The sequence below is a fragment of the Scomber scombrus genome, chromosome 17 (genome assembly GCF_963691925.1).
Source record: "Scomber scombrus chromosome 17, fScoSco1.1, whole genome shotgun sequence".
In the NCBI taxonomy this organism is placed as follows: Eukaryota; Metazoa; Chordata; class Actinopteri; order Scombriformes; family Scombridae; genus Scomber; species Scomber scombrus.
The window spans coordinates 18,311,973-18,330,478 of record NC_084986.1 but is presented as its reverse complement, the minus strand read 5'-3'; the positions used below and the strand labels follow the sequence as shown (position 1 = coordinate 18,330,478).

The following is an 18,506-nucleotide window of genomic DNA, read 5'->3' as shown; positions in this document are numbered from 1 at the left end:
TGAAGTTGTGGTTTTACAGGGGCTTAGAGGTGCTGGTAAATGGGTTTATTTTTTATCTTTGAACAGAGCCAGGTTCGCTGTTCCTTCATGTTTCCAGTTTTTATGATTTGCTAAGCTAACTTTCCCCTGGCTGTAGCTTCATGTTTCGCATGAAAGTAGTATTGATCTTCTTCTGTAACTCTATGCAAGGACGCCAATAAGTGTATTTTCCAAAATTTCAAACTATTGCTTTCACAGCACATTTGATCTGCAATTTTAGAGAGAGGAAAGACAAACACTCTTGGATGCTTTACTCACATCATTTTTAATTTTACACTCATATTACACTAAAAAAGAGAACATTTCAGTGATTTCATAAAGACAGCAATGACAGGCTGAATTTGGTATATTACTATATCAAATAGCAACCAACAGAAGAATGGAAAATGTTAAGACTAAAGATTTAGTTCACTTTCTGTCAGTGACATTACTGAGCGTCCCTGCAGAGACTCAGGTTTAGCACATGTGATGGTCTCTGGCAGGAAGGCCTTCTTCTTGTTCTTCTGGAGCCACCTCCAGAGGTACTCCACCTTTCTATCACACAGCCACGGATTGGCAGTCAGGTCCAGACCTTCCTCGTCCAGGGAGGTCAACTGGTCCAGCAAACCTGGAGGGATGTGGCTCAGCTGGTTGTCATCAAGACTCAGGGTTTTGAGCTGAGTGAGCTCCTGAAAAAGATTTTGGGGGAGCTTGTTGAGCTGATTCCGAGACAGGAACAGGTAGGTGAGGTTACGAGTGCTCTCAAGTAAAGACGCATCTAGGGTCTCCAACTTGTTGTTATGCAGGTTCAGCCTCTCAAGTTTGGTCAGCAGGTCCAGAGAGTTTGCAGAGATCTTCTCTAGACGGTTGTTGGAAAGGTCAAGACTCTCCAGGTGTGGCATCTTTCGAAGTAGAACTGGTGGGATTCTTTTCAGTTGGTTCCCAGATAAGTCCAACCAGGTCAGGCTGCTGTTGTCAGGAAGCCACTCAGCATCTGCTTTATTCAACAGGTTGTTCTTCAGCACCAAGTTGTGAAGCGGGGCGTGGCTGAAGACCTCCGCAGGCAAGTTAGCCAGTTTGTTGTCTGTGAGGTCCAAAGTGTCGAGTTGAGGAACGCCCCTGAGAAGATGAGAGGAAAGGCTATGCAGGTGGTTGCTGTAGAGGTGGAGCCCTTTCAGCAGGGGTGTGGCTTTAAGATGGCGTTCAGAGATGGAGGTGATGTTGGTGAACTGGATGGTCACCAGTGTGGTGTTCTTTGGGAGATCCTCAGTGGGGTACTCTGTAAGGGGAATCTCATTACAGACCAACTCAGCTCTTTTTGGGTAGCATTGACAAAGTTGTGGACATGACAGAGTGCCATGGCAGAAACATGCCAACCAGAGGAAAGCAAGGGCACACCAGGCAGTCATTACTAAGAGACAAGAAACAGAGAATTAAACATGAGAAGGAAGAATTATCAGAAAAGTTGCAAAAACTGAAGTATAATGCTAAAGTGTTGCACCAATACAAAATATCTGACCACAGATAAGACAAGTGTAGGTTGCAGTAGTAAAATGAGTAAAAAAAATAAAACTTACTGTTGTTCTTGAGTTAAATCTGAATGAGTATCAGCCAGACTGTTCTTTATATGAGATCCACCAATCCAGATCTGCACTCAGTTGCATATTACTGAGTCATTTAGGAAGCAGAATCCGCCAATCTAATCATTACTCACTGTGTACATAAGGGCCCGTCACTACACAGTCACTTGTCATGGACAAACAGGTTCAACAAACTATGTGACTTTAACCTGCAGGGAAAGAACTGGCAACTTATTTAGTTTGTTGAACTAACTTATACGTTATATTTCAACTAAAAATAACTGATTCTGAAATATGACATTGAAGTACATTTATAGTTCAAGAATATCCTACATTTGACACTGACTGAGAAACTGTAATCTTAAATATTTATATTATATAAATATTTCTATTATTTTGCACTTTGGATTGAATTACTGGAAAGTATATTCATCAACAAAAACACGTTTATGATTCATGTTTACTCAGCAGCAGTATGACAATGTTCACACAAACAGTAGATGGAAACAGTTTAAAGTTGCATAATTTTAACGGGAAACCCTCCCTCCTCAGTTTAAAGTTTTGGACAGTTTGTGTGTTCAATGAGGGCCTGATCTTATACCTTGAATTTGAATTAGTTTATTTACTCTATCAACACAATGAATGTGTCAGCATTTGTCAGCTGTTTTCATTATGTATATTGTATATAACCAAATAAGAAAATACACTTAAGTAAAAGCAGTCATGAAATGTACATTTAAAAAACTAAAGAGTAAATATACATGAGAGGCACTGGGAGAAGGCTGAGTGTAGCTGACACCCAAGGTCACTGTGGTCGGCACAGTGGGCAGTTACTTCAGGTTTCAAGATAATTTAAGCAGAACATACAGTCACACAACTGATAGAGAATGGATTAGACCTGCAGTGCTGCAATACGATTTTAGCAGATGGGCAACATGATGAAGCATTACATTATGTATGACAAGTGCCAGTTGGCTTAAGGCAGTTCTGAAAGATTTATTTCAGTCAAGCCCACTCACTCCACATGCACTTGCAAGATAGAGACATACCTACTCCGGTATAGTTCAGGTCCCCTAAAATACACAGCAGTCAGATATAACACTGTTGAAGGATCACCACAGTATTCCTATGACATTTCTGTATTTTTATTTCTGTGATGTGCAGTAAGGTAAATCTATTGATCTCATTGTCTTGTTTGGTATTGCTTTCTTATGACATTACTGTAGTATTACTGTAGAGTGTATACTATGTATAATCAGAAATGGTATGTGATGAATATATCTAACGATAATTAAGATCTTCCCCAGTTGGGGAAGTTTTCCCCATTTCCCCCACCCCCAAAACACAGCATGTCGCTGTCAAAGACAAAAACAGAAAAAAACAAAACCAAAGAAAAAAAAATTATGACTATCTGTCATATACTCCTCTCTGCTGCTTTTGATGCATCCTCTACATTATTCTTGAAGGGGAATCTTTGTGCAAAATCCAGTCTGAGAGCTTTCAAATAAAACATCAAGGCACAGATATCATCATTAGGGCCACTGTCTGCAATGGTGTTATGCTTTTTTTTCCACACTTTGCAATGCATCACCCCAAATCCTTAACATATTAGAGACAAATCCGACACATGGGATTTTGAACATAAATGAAAAATGAATTATTCATCTTTAGGCTAACAGAATTTATTATAATTTATCATTGATGGTAAGAGAATAGCATATTGTTTTCTGTTCACATTATTCTGTCATATGTTGTATGGATTTGTTTTTTGCTTTTGTGTGGTGAAACAAATCCAAGAAAAATAACAATGCAAATCTTCGGTTCAATAAAACTGTATTCATACATTTACCAGACAAGCATATACTGTATTATGTGCAGTTATACTTTGATATCCATAAAAATAAAACAATCACATACCTTGAGCTACACTTTCTGTGTTACAATACACATACAGGCCTCTTCATCCTATATACAAATGTTCACACATACGCACACTTGCGTAACACTTCACACAAACAATTCCAAGTGAGTCACTGCAACTGACAGTATAAAATGTCCTTGTTTTTGTCATGGTAATGATTATAAAATAAGGCAGGAGCTGAGGTTTTTGCTTTTTCTCTTACATGAAGTCTCAGTCTGTTATATGAAGACGTGCTCATACTCCTCTTGTTAAAATGACAAAGGCAATCCCACTTCTCACGACGACAGCTACTTTCTGCAAATGTTTCTGTCCATGATTATCAATGCTATTTTCACTTATTAGAACAAATAACACATGTGATGTAGGCACGATGTCCAGACTGCAGTCATTAATCCACGAAGATGAAAATACACATCTTTTCTCAGCCAGGGTTAACTGTGAAGAGACAGAGAGAGAAAATGAAGTGAAAACCTGGGATGCTACCAGCAAAATGGCAGAATTTCAAAGGCGCACACACCCACACAAAATCCACACATATTAAACGAGGAAGCTACCCAGTAGCCACACAATGCATAAGTAAAATATGCATAAAAAGCAGACACATTTGGAAATGATCTCAGTCTGCGTGTTTAGTATTATATTAACAGAGACTAAGTTCAAACACAGACAATGATTTGCACTCAAGTGTGAAATTGGAAATCACACAAAAACGTGCTTCTAAGTCGTCCTACTAACTGCAAACACACAAGTCTCATGCAGAGGTCCAGTTACCATCTGTCCCCCCTCTTTCACTTCCTTCAGAAGAATATATCATCATCATCATTATCGACATCATCCAATGACCAACTCCAGTCTTTCAGGCCAAACTCAAGCAATCTGAAACAGTATGTATGAGATTCATTGAGGGGTCAAAAAGCGAAGTTGTGAAAATCTGTTGGGGCAATACATGCCACATTCACAGGGGGGCAGTAGAGAGTAGTTTGCCGGGTGATTGAGTGCTGCTGTTTATGATGAGAGGGTTAATTGGCATAGCAGCACATCGGCGCGGTGGGCGGGCGGGCGAACAGGCATGTCGAGCTCTGTTACTTACAGTCTCACAGCATGAGAGAGACGTTAGAAAGGTGGGGTCAGAGGTGAAGAGGTCAGAGGTCAGTGGAGGATGATACGGAGCATGGGGCCAGCACTGAGGGATGAGAGCCAGTTAGGTTGTGGCTGAGAGTGCCAAACTTCAACTGCAGTGTCTTAATCAATCACAGAAAACTAGACAGATACAGTTAGTAACTCCCATAATGGTTTTGTACCATTTGCTACTTCATTAGGTGGCTACTGATGCTGTGTGAGGTGCCTTCTTAGAGAATTAACAGTGTTGTACAGACAGTATGTAAATGATTCAGGAAGCTTGCTCACAGCAAAAAGCGTCAGGCAAAATGTTAGGCTCTCTTTTAAATGCAAATGTTATGCCTTTTTTTAAATGCACAAGTTTGAGCATTATCAACAAAAACAACATATTAGTAAGGCTTTATATTTTGATATTTTTAGCCAATTGTCTAAAGAATAGCTCTGGTTTTAAGATTTTCACTCTGATGTATTGATCCCATGTAAGCAAAAGTTATGTTTCCTGTCGCAAGAGGACATATATCTAAGTTTACAATGGATAAAGATCTCCCCTGTGATGTGATAGCTTAAAAGGTAAAGAAAAACTGTTGGAAAAAGGTGATGCCTACTTCCGTGCATTAATCAGGATCTGGGATGGGCATACACGATTTTTGGGTTTGACTATGTGAATAAAATGGCCATATTCAGTATAAACAGTAATTACAGTCAAGTGTATAGACTGCAGACACAAAAAGAGTTTTCATATGGGTGAACATTTTTTTCCTTTCTTCACCTGGGCTTCCCTGAAGGCTGCTGCTGTCTGCTGGGCTGCATCTTGATGGCTCCACGGTGGGACAAGTGAGGGGAGCCCCTGGGTGAAGGTCGTGGTGAGGATCGCAACGTTGCTTCAGGAAGCTGGCTTTGGGCTGCCGAGGGATGACTCATTGTCGGGTGTTTCCTCGGGATGCGCTTGAGGAGGTGGCTAACCCAGCGCTGCTGCTCCTCCTGAGAACTGGTCAGCAAAAGCAGATCTTTGGCAGTGGACATGTCGTAGTTCACTGTTAAAGAGAGAGATTAAAAGCAGATTAGGAACACGGTAAAGATTTGAGAGACTCCTTGTTTTTGACCTAGAGCTTTAAGAACTACAGAGCCCTTTTTACATCATAATTCAATCTAAAAAATCCTTTTACAGACTAGTAAAACCATGACCCTGTACAGTTTAATGCAATACAACAACCAAAGACAACAAACACATAAACACTTTTATACAAAACAAGCCAAAATCTCCTCACAAAAATATAACATTGGTATCTTTGCATAGGATTACATTTCAGTGTTGTTTTCTGGTCACTCACTCCTGGTTCTATTTGTATGCAATATATACAATAATTAATAAATCAGAAATACAAAGCCAATTGCATTTGCCAAAACAAGCCTGTTCTTAATTTGTCTTTTTATTATTTCCAAGCACCATATAGTGCAATTGTGCTATGTGCAACCTACACGTGAACATGCAGTATACACTGAAATATATGCAGTCCTAATGAATGTGAGAGAACTTCTGGTTTGACTGTTTGACTTCATGTACTGACCCCTACAAGGCACAATAACCTCCTCCTTCTTGTCCAGGTGGTCTTTGTGGCACTTTGTGTGGCAGCGGCGGCACTCAAGGGCCGGCGGGGGCTTAAAGACATGCCACAGAGGCCGAGTGCAAGCCTCGCAGCTTGAGGGGAAGTGATAGAGAGTGAGGATGAACTCATGGCCTTTATGGTTAATGTAGGAGGGGCGATCACTATATGGCGTCGGCTCCACTACAACCTCCTGTTCACGCTTACTCTCGCCTTCATTGGCATACAGGATCTGGGAAAGGAAGGGAATGCAGTTCAGTTGAACTTTTATTGAAGCAAACAGCTGAACTAAAATGGACTTAATTTATGTCAAAGGAAGAAGGATGGACAGAAAGAAAAAGCAACATGAAGTGTTCTTGGTCATGATATTTTGGAGAAACAGCTGTTATTCATGTGATATGGCAGCATTACCTGGAATATCTTTGGGATTTCTTTAGCATCTGCACGGTACACATCAGTCTGAGTGACAGGTCGGACATGAAACAGCTTACTGTAGGGGGCAGAGAGATGGAGGAGTTACTGTAAATCTGGAGCTCATCATTTGTAGCAGTCTTTCAAAAATCACGTGTCTGTATCCACTTCTAAATCACTTCTCAAATCATGCATACTTATTTCATCCAATTGCTCAGAAAAATGTTTCTGATTCGGTCCACCACTTATATCTAGACTGAGACAGTTACACAACTAAGAAATGAGGACATTTAGTGCAGATATCTCTGGGGCAAAGAGCCTGATGATGCCTGATGATTTTGGTGATCTGTTGACTTTGTTTCCTCTAGTGCCACCATGAGGTTTTAAAGTTAGTTGGGGGACTCCAGTCCTCATACAGTGATATTCTCTGATGGCCTTTAAATTAGGTGCAAACATGTATATTCCTCTCAAAATGAACAGCGATAACTTCATCAAGCACCATCATCAAGTCAACATTTTAATTTGTCCAAAATGTTACTTTGGTTTATGACCTGAAAACTAACAACATTTTATGAGATGTACTTTAAAATCCTCTATATATTTGGTATTATACTGGTCAAACCCTGCTTTAAAGGACTCACTCAATTTCCAGGGTCATGAAAGGGTTGGCCTGCTCTCGGTCAAGCTCACTGTTGTAGAACAGGATCTTTTTACTGCTCACCACTACATACTGTAAAGGAAAAGGAAGCAAAAGACAAAGTGGGTTAAAGGCGGAAAAGACTCAATGATAATGGTAATTACTAGGCAAACAAATCTGTAGACGTGAGAATAATACGTTACTTTTTTGTCCCAGCCAAACCGCTTTGTGTTCTTGGTAGGAAGTGAAACCCAGCCCTCCAACCTGGAGTCTGGTGAGCGCAGAAAAAAACAGGAAGATAAAAAGCCTTTCATCATGTGAAGCACTTTAAAGAAAAAAGGCACTTTGACATTTTGAAACATTGGTGGCATTTTCTTTAAACAGACACACAATCAGACTGACAGGAAATGATTCCTCAGGGTGCATGAAGCCCTGCTACTTGGTTTTAACAACACATTTTAACAGGCTCTTCAAAAATAAAAATATCTTTAAAATAAGTCCACACAGCAAACTTCATTATGTTATCAAAGTACTTTTCCCACGTCTTTTGTAGTGTAAGAAAATGTGAACAGAGCAGGCCAGTATCGAGCTGTGAGCATTCACGTGTCTAATGAACATTCAAAAGGATTACAGCACAGCACAGCAGAGACTGAGTCAACAGAGAAGAAGGATTGGCTGCAATTTTGCTAGGTTGAACCAAGGTTGGGGCTTTTTCTTTCTCAACTGAGTGAATTCAGAAAAAAACGATTTTCTTCAAATTAGAATGGACAAAGGGTATGAAGCATTGTTGGATCAATTTCAATTTTAATTTCCATCCCCAACCCCGGTTTGAACCAATATGTAGGGTCACCTGCAAGTTCAGGCTCAGAATCAGGGGGCTGTTCATAGGTGAGGGCGAGGGGGCGGTGGCCCTGCTCCGCCCGCTCGTCACATTCTTCTTCATCCTCAGAGTCAGAGTCAAAGAGAGAGCGAGCCGAGTGCAGGTTGGGCCGGGTGTCAATGCAGACAGATTTGTGTGTGCGCTGGTAGGTGAAGGACATTGATTCTGAGGTGTGAGAGTGAGTAATGCGCACTGTGCCCAACCCCGCAGAGAGAAGTGGAGGTGAAATGAGGTGGGAAAAAAGGAAAGAAGCATGAAGAGAATAAGGTCAAATACAACTGGCCTGGAAGACAAAGAGCATCAAAGTGAAAACATAGGAAACCGATAGAGCACACAGAGAGAGATGGCAGGAAAGGGAATGTAGGAAGTGCATGCTGAAGTGTACTCCTTACAGAACTGGCTTTGAGCCTTTTAAGTCTACATGTTTGTGCCAAACCATGTGATAATGAGTGTGAAATAAAGTCTCCTGATGTTTACCTGGGTATCCGTCAACCATGTCCAGGTCGTTGCCACTGCTGATGCTGGTGGAGTCCAAAGAGTGAACGCTGAGGGAGGTGAGCTGGCAACGAAGCTGCTCGAGATCGCTGTCCTTACTGTCCAGCGCCATCTGAAGTTCCAGGCGCACCTGGTTCTCTTCTGCTATCGTCTGAACAAGAGACATAAACACAATCAATCATGAGTCACAATGGTGGTACAGTGCGGAAAACAATTAAATCGTCTTGGCTGTAATCAGGGATACCATCTTGTCTGTTAGGTAAGGGATATGAGTTGCACTTTTTGACTCACTGTTGTAGAACAGGATCTTGATCATCCAGTAGGCAATTTCCTCCTACATGTCTTTGGCATCACATTAAAAGTAAGCTCAGATCTTGGAAAAGTGATTTATGACTCACTGGCCAAGACTATTCCTCGCAAAAATATTAATTTTCAAGTCCATTTGTATCCTACTCTATCTTCAGCTCACTATCGTAACAGCAATAAAAAAACATCTTTCATCTGTATCTCAGAGAAATACAATGTTTTTCTTTTGTAAATGTATCTGTGTATATGTTGGCAATGTGGGTGTACAGACCGCTTGCATGTCCGTTAGTTCTCTTTGGTATTTGATGATGGTGTGGTTGAGTTTCTCCTTCTCTGTTCTCAGCTCTAGCTGCAGCTTCCTGTTCTCCTTCTCCTTTCTGTGCACCTCGGTGCCGGTGCCCCGGAGGCCTCCCTTCCCTGTCTCCCTCCTCTGCATCACCTCGGCCAGCTTGTTGATGGCCTGGGAGAAAAAAAACAGTGACATTTTTCTTAAAAGTATGAGATGATAAAGTATGAATTCTGTAAATACACAGGGAAGCCTACAGGAATATCAATGCTGCTGCAAGAGTTCAACATAAGTTCAGCTGAACATTATTCTTAACAACAAATGACAAACTGTCTGGTAGAACAAGTCTGTGAAAAAATATATAAAAGTAAGAAAGTAAAGAAAAGACTCCAGGCTTTGCAGACCTGTGTAGGCGTGCAGACACACACCTGAATTTTTAGCGTCCTTTCATTCTGCAGCTGTTTTTCAAAGGACTGTTTGAGACTGTTCATCCGCTTCTCCTCCTCCCTGGCTTTCTGGAACTCTGTATGAATCACATATAGAATATCAACATCCACTCAGGACTCATATATATTTATTTAAAATAATCTACACAGATGTAATTCAAAACCTATACGTGCAAGTCTGACGACCAATATTCTGCCATTCTACAGGCACCTCAGATGATGATATTAATGGTTCATTTTCATGACAATTGTACAACCTTCTCCCCATAAATCTTTTGAATAAGTAGGATAGTGTTTCAACACATTTTGCATAACTGAAGGAAATATAATTTCTGTAGTTCTTTGCAGCGCTCATTAGCTCAAAACTGAACTCACGTTGCTGCAGTTCTTTCAGCTGGTTGTTGAGCTCCTCCTTCTCACTAGCCAGATTGGCCACGTCCACCGTCAAAGTGCGATTGGACTCTTCCAACTGTGAGGAGAGATACAATGTTCTTTAAAGTGTATGATCCAAACTGCTGTGTTTTACTGCAGTGGTTGTCAATGCCGGTTCTCAGTTTTAATCCTGCTGTTTCATCTGAGTCAATTTTACATCTTTTCCAGCTGAGAACAAATAACTAATTGTTCATCAACTAATTAAAAGGTACCCTGTGGAGTTTTTGACCACTAGTAGTGCTATGGAGAAATATTTTGGAGAGGATATCCCCAATTTGTTAGTATGTTTTTTTCTTTCCTGCTATTCCACCAGGTGTTAGTTGGTGGTTGTAAGGTGCCAGGAAAGGTGGTAATGTGCCAAGAAATGTCGAGAAGACATCACCAAGACAAGTGGATTGTTCCGGGACTGAAAAATGAAGTCAATGTGGAAGTGCTTAAAGCCTATATTACCTCTAATGGCCAGCAGGGGGCAACTCCATTGGCTCAGTGTCTCTATAGAAGTCTATGAGAAAATGACCCTACTTCTCTTGATTTATTTATGGTCTAAATTGCTACTTTAAAAACTTCTTCTTTATAGCATCATGTTCATTTTGGGAATTATGGTCCCATTTAGAGTAAAATAGATGATAAAGTAGGTTATCCTTGTGATTGACAAGTCGCCACCACAGTGGTGTGTGAGCTATAGTTGGACCCAGGGGGACTCTTCCGCATCTCCACACTCTCGGCCAAATAAGGTCACTTTACATCACTTCTGGCTCCAAAAATCCAAGATGGCAAGTCAAAATGCCAAATTCAAGGCTTCAAATTTAAGTCCACAATCCAAAGGATGATGTCACAGTGGCTATGTCCATTATTTTAATAATCTATGCTCCAAGCTTGCAAAAATGGATATAAACAATGCTAGTTTCAAAAATACAACTTTGCAAACGTTTGTGAAAGCTTCAACTATATACAATGAGTTTTAGTGGGGAAAAAAACAAAAAACATCAACATACATTTGTCTGTTTATGAAAAAACTCTAAGGGGTATCTTTATAAAGCTGGCAAGATGGGAAATTGAGCATTTACAACAGTTTCAATGAAATCTTTGAAATTTTAATTTCAAAACATGCAAAAAAAGTTTAATGTCTTCAAGGAGACATTCATTAAAAACGTAATAAATTACATCAACCAAAAATGGCTCTGAACTCTAATCTCACCGAGCTGATTGTGGCTTCCTTGTCACCAAGCTCCTGTTTGTTTCTCGCCATCATGTCTTTGATCTCCAGCTCCTTCATGATCTTCTCCTTCTCCAGATCAGAGTACTGCTCCTCAGCGATGGAGCGAGCCAGCTGCTCAGAATCCGCCTTGGTCAGACTGGATTCCAGCTGGGTTGTCAGGGAATCCCTGTCGAGGGATGAGTGAAAGGAATAGTTATGACCATTTTATTAAACTGGTACTGTATAACAGGATTAATCCTTGAGACTACAACATTTCCTGCAGTTGTTAAGTCAGTCATCAGAAATAGACCTATAGTACAGTGATATTTGTTTATGCATAATTTTAACCATTTTCAGAGTGAAAATTATTTACATGATTGTTTTGCATTTGGAAAAGCTGCTAATCTGGTTACATCTCACTCACCCAGTGAAATGTCAAATGTACCTTTCTGGCTGTGATGCGAATTTACAAGAAGCCAATTCACACTAATCTGGATGAATGTGTTACATTCTTAAAAATACAGAAAAATATGAGCTTTCTAGTGTTGTACATTCATCACTGACACTGACATTCAACTCTAAAACCTTAACATATGTGAGCATTTTTATCCAGCGCCATGTTTTAATGTTATGCATAAACCTTATTTGTGTTACGTGTTTGTTGTATTTTATTTCATTTTAAATCTTTTTTATTCATACATGTTCCACTTAAATATGTACAATAAATATGTACTTTTGGTTTTGGTTTCTCCTTTGTTTTTTTCTTGCTTTGTTCATTTGAAGTGTTCTAATTTTGTGTTATTTACGAATCAAATCAGTATCAATCAAATCAAATCAATATGTCAGCTAGTTTAATTTGCATTCTTCTCAGATTGTTTCAGTGGTTTATGGTTTCTTGCTCTAGCGTTTTTACACTGGAAACACTGTCAACAGACGAGTAGTCAACAGTTACCTCTCCTCCTCATATTGTGCCAGACGTTGATGTGCCTCTTTGTACAGCTTATTCTTCTCATCACACTCATCCTTCAGCTCACGAATCTGTGTCTTGTACAGGGTCTTGATGGATGACAAAAGAATTTTCAATTTATTTGACAACATAGATTACATAAGAAGAGTTATGATGGAGAAGGAAAACTCACTTGTGAGGAATACATTCTTTCTATTCAGACAGTAGTAGATTCATTTAAATTTTTAGCTACGCTGACAATATTATGTAAGCTATGTGTTTCAAATATTCGGTTGTCAAAAGCATGCACAAGAGAAGGAAAATGAATGCTTAGACTTACTGTGAAATATTGCTCTGCCTCCAGTTGGTCCTTTAATTCCTTCAACTGGCCGTCAGCCTCCTGCTTCTCCCTGGAAAAGGACCAAAAATCTGTCAGTCACACTTCTCTGCCAACTCAACAGCAGAGCCAAAACATTTCCCTCAATCAGACATGATGAATGAACTTCTTCACAATTTGCCAACAATGCTCCAACACCTACAAGTTCAGCTGTTGTTTGTGTGTGTGTGTGTGTGTGTGTGTGTGTGTGTGTGTGTGTGTGTGTGTGTGTGTGTGTGTGTGCGCACAATGTCCGTTACGCTTTTTATGCTGCTGTATGAGTGTGTGTATATCTGACCTGCGTAGCTCCTGGTTCTGTTTCTCCAGGACCTGCTTCATGTCCAGCAGGTGGTTGAGCTCCTGTTTGAGCTGCTTTTCTGAGGAGCGGAGCACTGACACCTGCTGGTTCTGCATCTTCAGATCACTCTGGCTCAGACTCCGCTTGTGGATCTCCTGCTCCAGACGCAAGCTCAGGGTCTTCACCTGCACAAACACACACACATTTAATATTTTCAGTGGTTCCAAAAACTGCTACTGAGGTGAACATATGGGGAGAACTGATGCTACAGAACAAAGAGTTGGGGCTGTCACTGATGATTGTTTTTTATTTTTATTTTTTATTATTAACCTCTTAGCTTATTATTAACCTCTTAACTTCTTAGCCCATAAAAAGGCCACATGCCCTAGGCTGCTGAGCCCAAGGTATCAAATCGGAATTGTACTTTGTCTCAATAGTGGAAAACCTAAACTGAAATTGATCATTATTTTATAATTGAGACAGAAAAAGCAGCAATCATCAAATTGTATAAGATGAAACCCAGTGTTTAGCGTTTTATTTGATATACTAATCAACAATAAAAATTATTAAATTAAATTATTTCTAGTGATTTACCAATAGTTTAATCAACCAATGATTTAAGCACTACAAAGAATAGTCAAATATGCACTCTCACTGCAGTTAGGTCCAGGTTAGTCGAGCAGGTGCTGAACGTGACATGCTTGACACTGGAGAATAACCTTTGCTCTTACAAAGTAGTTGTGGTAGAACTAGTAGTAGTAGTAGTAGTAGTAGTAGTATTAGTAGTAATAGTAGTGGTAGTTTGCTTGTACAAAGAGTTAGACGAACCTCTTCAGAAACCTTCTCCTTCTGTGCCTGCAGCTCATTCAGTTTGTGCTGTGCCTGCTTGTAGTCACAGTCCAGCATGGAGTGATTCTTCTCTAGTTGCAGCAGCCTGCTTTCCACCTGCTGCTTCGAGCTGCGCTCTTCTTGGAGAGTGTGCTCCAACTCTGGACCAAAGGAAATAACCATGAAAACCATCAGCAGGGTAATCTAGGCCGAACTAGGTTGAGTCACAGTAATGACAAAACATTTTTTGTCCTTTCACTTTCATGCTTAAATATAACTGGCAGAAGGATAATCAGACCAAAGTACAATGTTTGAAGACCAGCGTATCATAATCATCTGTCAAATAACTTTAACTATTTGCAAATGCAGTTTCTTTAAGGTCTATCCAACAATCAAACCCTCACTGTGAAATGAAGTGATGCTTAATTTCGTCTCTTGCCTTCCTCAATAGTTGAAGCCACTTTTGTGATAGGTTATACTTTAGCTTTTTTACTTCTTCATTTCTTATCTCAATTTTTATGCAAGGTGTAATAAAGGTGTATACCCACTTGTGTGAGTAAATTAACTTTAAACGACTGGTCACATGCTGATGCCTTTATCCATTCTCCAGTCATGTTTAATTATTTTGCCTTCCTACTTGCTCACCTTTTAAAGCCTCAGATTTGGCCTCCTCGATGGACTGGTAAATCTGGTTTTTGTCCGCGAGCTTGACTTTGGTGGCCTTGTGTTCTGTCTCCTCCTGCTCCAGATTTTGCTGGAGGGACTTCAGCTTGAACGTCAGGTCAATCTCTTGGTTGCCCTTCTCCTAAAGAGTCAAAGGAGATATTTTTTATTTATTTATTTTTATTTCATGGAAATGTTTTGTACTGTTTGATCTTATTACATGTGAACAGCCGAAGGCACACTTCTAATAAGTGTACAACAATGTCAACAAAGTTTGCAGGGGGAATATCAGTGGAGCTAGCCTTAAATCTCAGTTCACATTGGAAATTAGAAATGGCAACCAACCTTCTTGAGGTCATTGAGCTTCTCCTGCAACTGCTTCTTTTCAGACTGGTCCTTGGAGAGAGATGACTTCATCTCTTTCACCTCTTCTTTCAGGCCAGAGATGCATCCTGAGGTGGAGAAATGCAAACAGGGACAATTTTAACAAAGCAGTTATAGAAAGAGACTCTGAGGACTTGTAATATTTGCCATGGCCCTGACTGCCAGAATTACAGTACATGACACAACAGTCTTGAGACAAACATGCAACAAATGCAGATACTACATGGAAAAGAATCTGAGCTATTCAGCTTTAAACAAACATGATCTTAGGTAAGACATTGCGTAACGCTCTAGCATGTTTGGCCTTAAATACATTAAAAACAACAGATTCCGTTTATTTTCCCTTTACCTAACTCCACCCACATGGAGAATTTTACCAGAAGGAAAAGAACCATGAAGCATCACTGCAAACAAGCAACACTTTTGTTACAATATGTCCCCTCTGACCTCAGCGACTGGCCTCTGAGTGTGTTTAAGTTTCCAAACAGCGTCTCACAAGAGGTGTTGGCTCTGGTCCGCCTTTGGCTTTTATAGCCTTTTGCTTCAGTTGCTGCCTTTTGAACAGATGTTTCCACCTATGATCTGATATTTCCCCAAGTCTTGGTCCAAAAAAACTGATTCACATCTTATACCCGCTCCAGCTCACAGCTCCAAGTTGTGTAATGCCTTTTTTCCTGCTACTGAGTAGATGTTTACTGCTGAAGCTTTCAATGAGCCCATGAAGATGGCAGTCTAATTTCATACCAGCAGTTACAGTCGGCAATTAACCTGTTTGACTGGTGAATTCCAAATTATCTAAACTTTTGCTATTTCAATAGAAGCATTAAAGTTTGGAATATAAAAAACATCTTGGCTTGCTGCCAAAGTGGTGAGTATTGGAGTAAAATTTAACGACCAACTGTTAGAAGCCTTTTTCTGGTGCTGATTAATTTACCACCACTGTTCCCAAGTTAACAGGCCCTTTAAATGTCTTTGTGATTAACTACTAAGTGCATAAATCTTACTGTCAAATGAACAGTAAGGTCTCACCCTGCAGGTCAGAAATAGTTTCGGTCCGGATGTTGCGGTCTCTTCTCTCAGTCTCCAGCTCGGCCTGCAACCCCATCAGCTGCTTCTCTAGCTCCATCTTGCTGTTTTCTAGCTGATTGCACTTTTCCTGCATCTCCTTGAGGGTGGCCTCCAGGCTCTGGGCCTGTTTCTGCGCCTCTGCCTGACTCTTCTTTAGCCGCGCTGCTGCCTCCTGCTCAGCCTGAAGAACAGTGTTGGTCTCTTCAAGCTACCGAGTAGAAACAGACAAGATGAAACTTTTACCCTGCAGGCAAAACTGGGTCAATGCATCGAATAAATTAAAGGAATTTAATGAGGGGAAAAAGACAAAATAATGAAAACAGCAGTCACAGTTGCCTGCTCTGATATAAATTACTGAATGAGGATGTTTTGTTTACATAAGCAGAAGCACATTTGAAACAGTCAAAGCTCTACGAAAAATGAGTAATAAAAGAAAGAGGGAGGTAATGAACCATAGCATGTTAAATGCCATCAATCAAGATCTTTGAGCCCATTTCTTTGGGGCTGCTGTCAAATGAACATTGTAGCTTTGTTAAATAGCAAAGTAAAGAATCATGAACATTGCTTCTGTGAGCAACATATACCTGAAATGCTCTTATGTGTGTGTATTGTTTGCACAGTATGCATCACATTCATTAATCTTTGAATAAGGAAGGAATGCTACTTAAACACAGATATACAACATATCAAAAGTACCACATGTTAAACAGTTAAAAAGCTCCTCCTTACTTGTTTCTGCAGTTGGATGTTCTTCTCATTGGAGATCTGGGAATTCTGGTTCCTCTTCCTCAGATCCTCTAGCTGGTCCCTCAGGCTGTTCACTGATGAGTAAATAAAGACAAATAAGACCTGTAGTATTTGATATATAATATTACCAGCATGTATTACCACATCTGATCTGGACAGTGGGACACAATGACACACGATGTCCTCAATGCATGTTCACACTGAAATGCAAAGCAAAATATATGAAAATGCTCACATTCGTTCTCCAGACCGCGTTTTCTGTCAGACTCAATCTCCACTTTACGCAGGTTCTCGGCACTCTGGTGCTGCAGCAGAGCTCGCTCTCTCTCCAGCTGCCTCAGCGAGGCCTCGACTCTCTGTCTGCTACTCATCTGACCAGAAATTAATTTTCACACAATGTTAAGTAGAATAAACCTTAAAACAGCTTCATTGTGTCAAGTTCATAGTTGAAATAGAATCCATCCATCCTTACCTCCTTGTCTAATTCTTTGACCAACTTGTCTAAACGGTTGGTGGCATTTCTGGGGAGAAAAAAAGTGTTTTTATTACAGATTATTAGTCAAAGAATCATCAAGTTAAGAAGCACTTGTCCTCCCTGTTGTCCTGTTATAACTACAACGGTTACTACTTTGAAGTTGGACTCATGTTGGACCAATATTAATGATACACTGAACCATTTGTTCTGTCTTTTACTTTGCTGTTGGACAAGTTGGAAGTGATCTCCCTCTTCCTGCTATATCAAACTGGTGACATACAACATAATTCCCTTAAGTGGCTGATAGAAGCTGTCAATCTTCTGGATGATGGTCTGATTACTTCATAGTAGCGATACCAGTGTCGCAAAATGTATGTGTCAGTCATCAATATAAACACAGTCTGTATTCACGTCATGACACATTGTTTTGACACTTTGTTGTGAATGGAAAATTTAAGATTTTCAGTTTTTCAGGCTATAAATTGCATTATATTTGTAATGTCAGAACTAGTAACAGACTCTGCTCAGCTCTATGTGTTTGTATGTGCTGTGAGTCCACTCATACTTGCACTTGTGCTCCAGCTCATCTTTGGCCTGCATCTCATGGTCGAGCTGCTCCTCCAGCTGATGAAGCTTTTTCTGAAGCTGCACCTCCAGAAAAGAAAAACAAAATTATCAAATTGTAAATTCCATCTTTTATTACATTACTCTGTATTATGTGTATGATCGTTTTGTTGATAATTAAACATTTGCCTATAAAGATGCCCTAAAAACACCTACCTCTTTCTTGCCGTCAGAGCAAAACTCCTTTTCCTCAGAGTTATCCTTACAGTCCTCCGAATCCTCTACAGAGGAGCTTTTATTTGCCCTCAACAGCCTGAGAAAGTGTGTGAGAGAGAGGAGGGACAAAGGAGAACCATTAATGTGTGTAACTGAGTTTAAATGAGGTGGTTTTCAAGCCATCGAGATCATCCCTCACTGTTGACATGTCCACATTTCTACAACCAAATGACGCATTTCACCCAAAAACCAGATCCATTATGCCATTTTGATCATCAAGGTGGTGCTGTATGTTAATCCAGAGACACTTCACTTTTATTGCATGACTACTACTCAGAAATCATTCAGTGAAGACATATATAGCATGACCTCATGCATGGAGCACAAAACCGGGATCCATGTGCCATGTCAAAAGAAAATATGGTCTTTTTCAACTCTTTCAAGCTTCCTCTTACAGCTGGATGGATTTACTTTTGGAGAAATCCAAAAGCATGCCTCCAACCCACACTGCCCTTTGCCAACCATGATGGTGCAATTCTGGGAATCATTACATGACTGTGTAATGACCAACAAATCTGAAACCGTTTTACAAGACCAATTGTGCCCTT

At 40.1% G+C, this 18,506-nt stretch overlaps 2 protein-coding genes across 3 annotated transcripts in view; both read right to left on the bottom strand.

Moving 5' to 3' along the window:
* Window positions 1–285: 285 nt before the first annotated feature.
* On the bottom strand, window positions 286–1,731 carry LOC133997130 (leucine-rich alpha-2-glycoprotein-like). The gene is made up of 2 exons (XM_062436663.1): window positions 1,596–1,731; window positions 286–1,429 (listed from the first exon to the last, which is right to left on the bottom strand). The coding sequence occupies exon 2, from the start codon at window positions 1,425–1,427 to the stop codon at window positions 435–437; it is 993 nt and encodes a 330-aa protein (XP_062292647.1). The 5' UTR covers window positions 1,428–1,429; window positions 1,596–1,731; the 3' UTR covers window positions 286–434.
* Window positions 1,732–3,353: 1,622 nt separating this feature from the next.
* LOC133997129 (rho-associated protein kinase 2-like) overlaps window positions 3,354–18,506 on the bottom strand; it is a 33,589-nt gene continuing 18,436 nt past the window's right edge. The window contains exons 10-32 of one of the 2 annotated variants that reach the window (XM_062436660.1): window positions 17,899–17,995; window positions 17,684–17,769; window positions 17,116–17,164; window positions 16,879–17,014; window positions 16,626–16,717; window positions 15,858–16,104; window positions 14,790–14,896; window positions 14,427–14,586; window positions 13,782–13,942; window positions 12,954–13,138; window positions 12,620–12,689; window positions 12,286–12,389; window positions 11,334–11,520; window positions 10,079–10,172; window positions 9,686–9,780; window positions 9,243–9,431; window positions 8,648–8,816; window positions 7,494–7,561; window positions 7,295–7,383; window positions 6,654–6,732; window positions 6,207–6,474; window positions 5,408–5,672; window positions 3,354–3,954 (exon numbers count right to left, since the gene is read on the bottom strand). In XM_062436660.1, the coding sequence (XP_062292644.1) occupies window positions 3,951–3,954; window positions 5,408–5,672; window positions 6,207–6,474; window positions 6,654–6,732; window positions 7,295–7,383; window positions 7,494–7,561; window positions 8,648–8,816; window positions 9,243–9,431; window positions 9,686–9,780; window positions 10,079–10,172; window positions 11,334–11,520; window positions 12,286–12,389; window positions 12,620–12,689; window positions 12,954–13,138; window positions 13,782–13,942; window positions 14,427–14,586; window positions 14,790–14,896; window positions 15,858–16,104; window positions 16,626–16,717; window positions 16,879–17,014; window positions 17,116–17,164; window positions 17,684–17,769; window positions 17,899–17,995 (3,001 nt within the window). In that variant the 3' untranslated portion in view covers window positions 3,354–3,950. The remainder of the gene's footprint in view (window positions 3,955–5,407; window positions 5,673–6,206; window positions 6,475–6,653; window positions 6,733–7,294; window positions 7,384–7,493; window positions 7,562–8,647; window positions 8,817–9,242; window positions 9,432–9,685; window positions 9,781–10,078; window positions 10,173–11,333; window positions 11,521–12,285; window positions 12,390–12,619; window positions 12,690–12,953; window positions 13,139–13,781; window positions 13,943–14,426; window positions 14,587–14,789; window positions 14,897–15,857; window positions 16,105–16,625; window positions 16,718–16,878; window positions 17,015–17,115; window positions 17,165–17,683; window positions 17,770–17,898; window positions 17,996–18,506) is intronic. The other variant, XM_062436661.1, reaches the window with a different exon arrangement.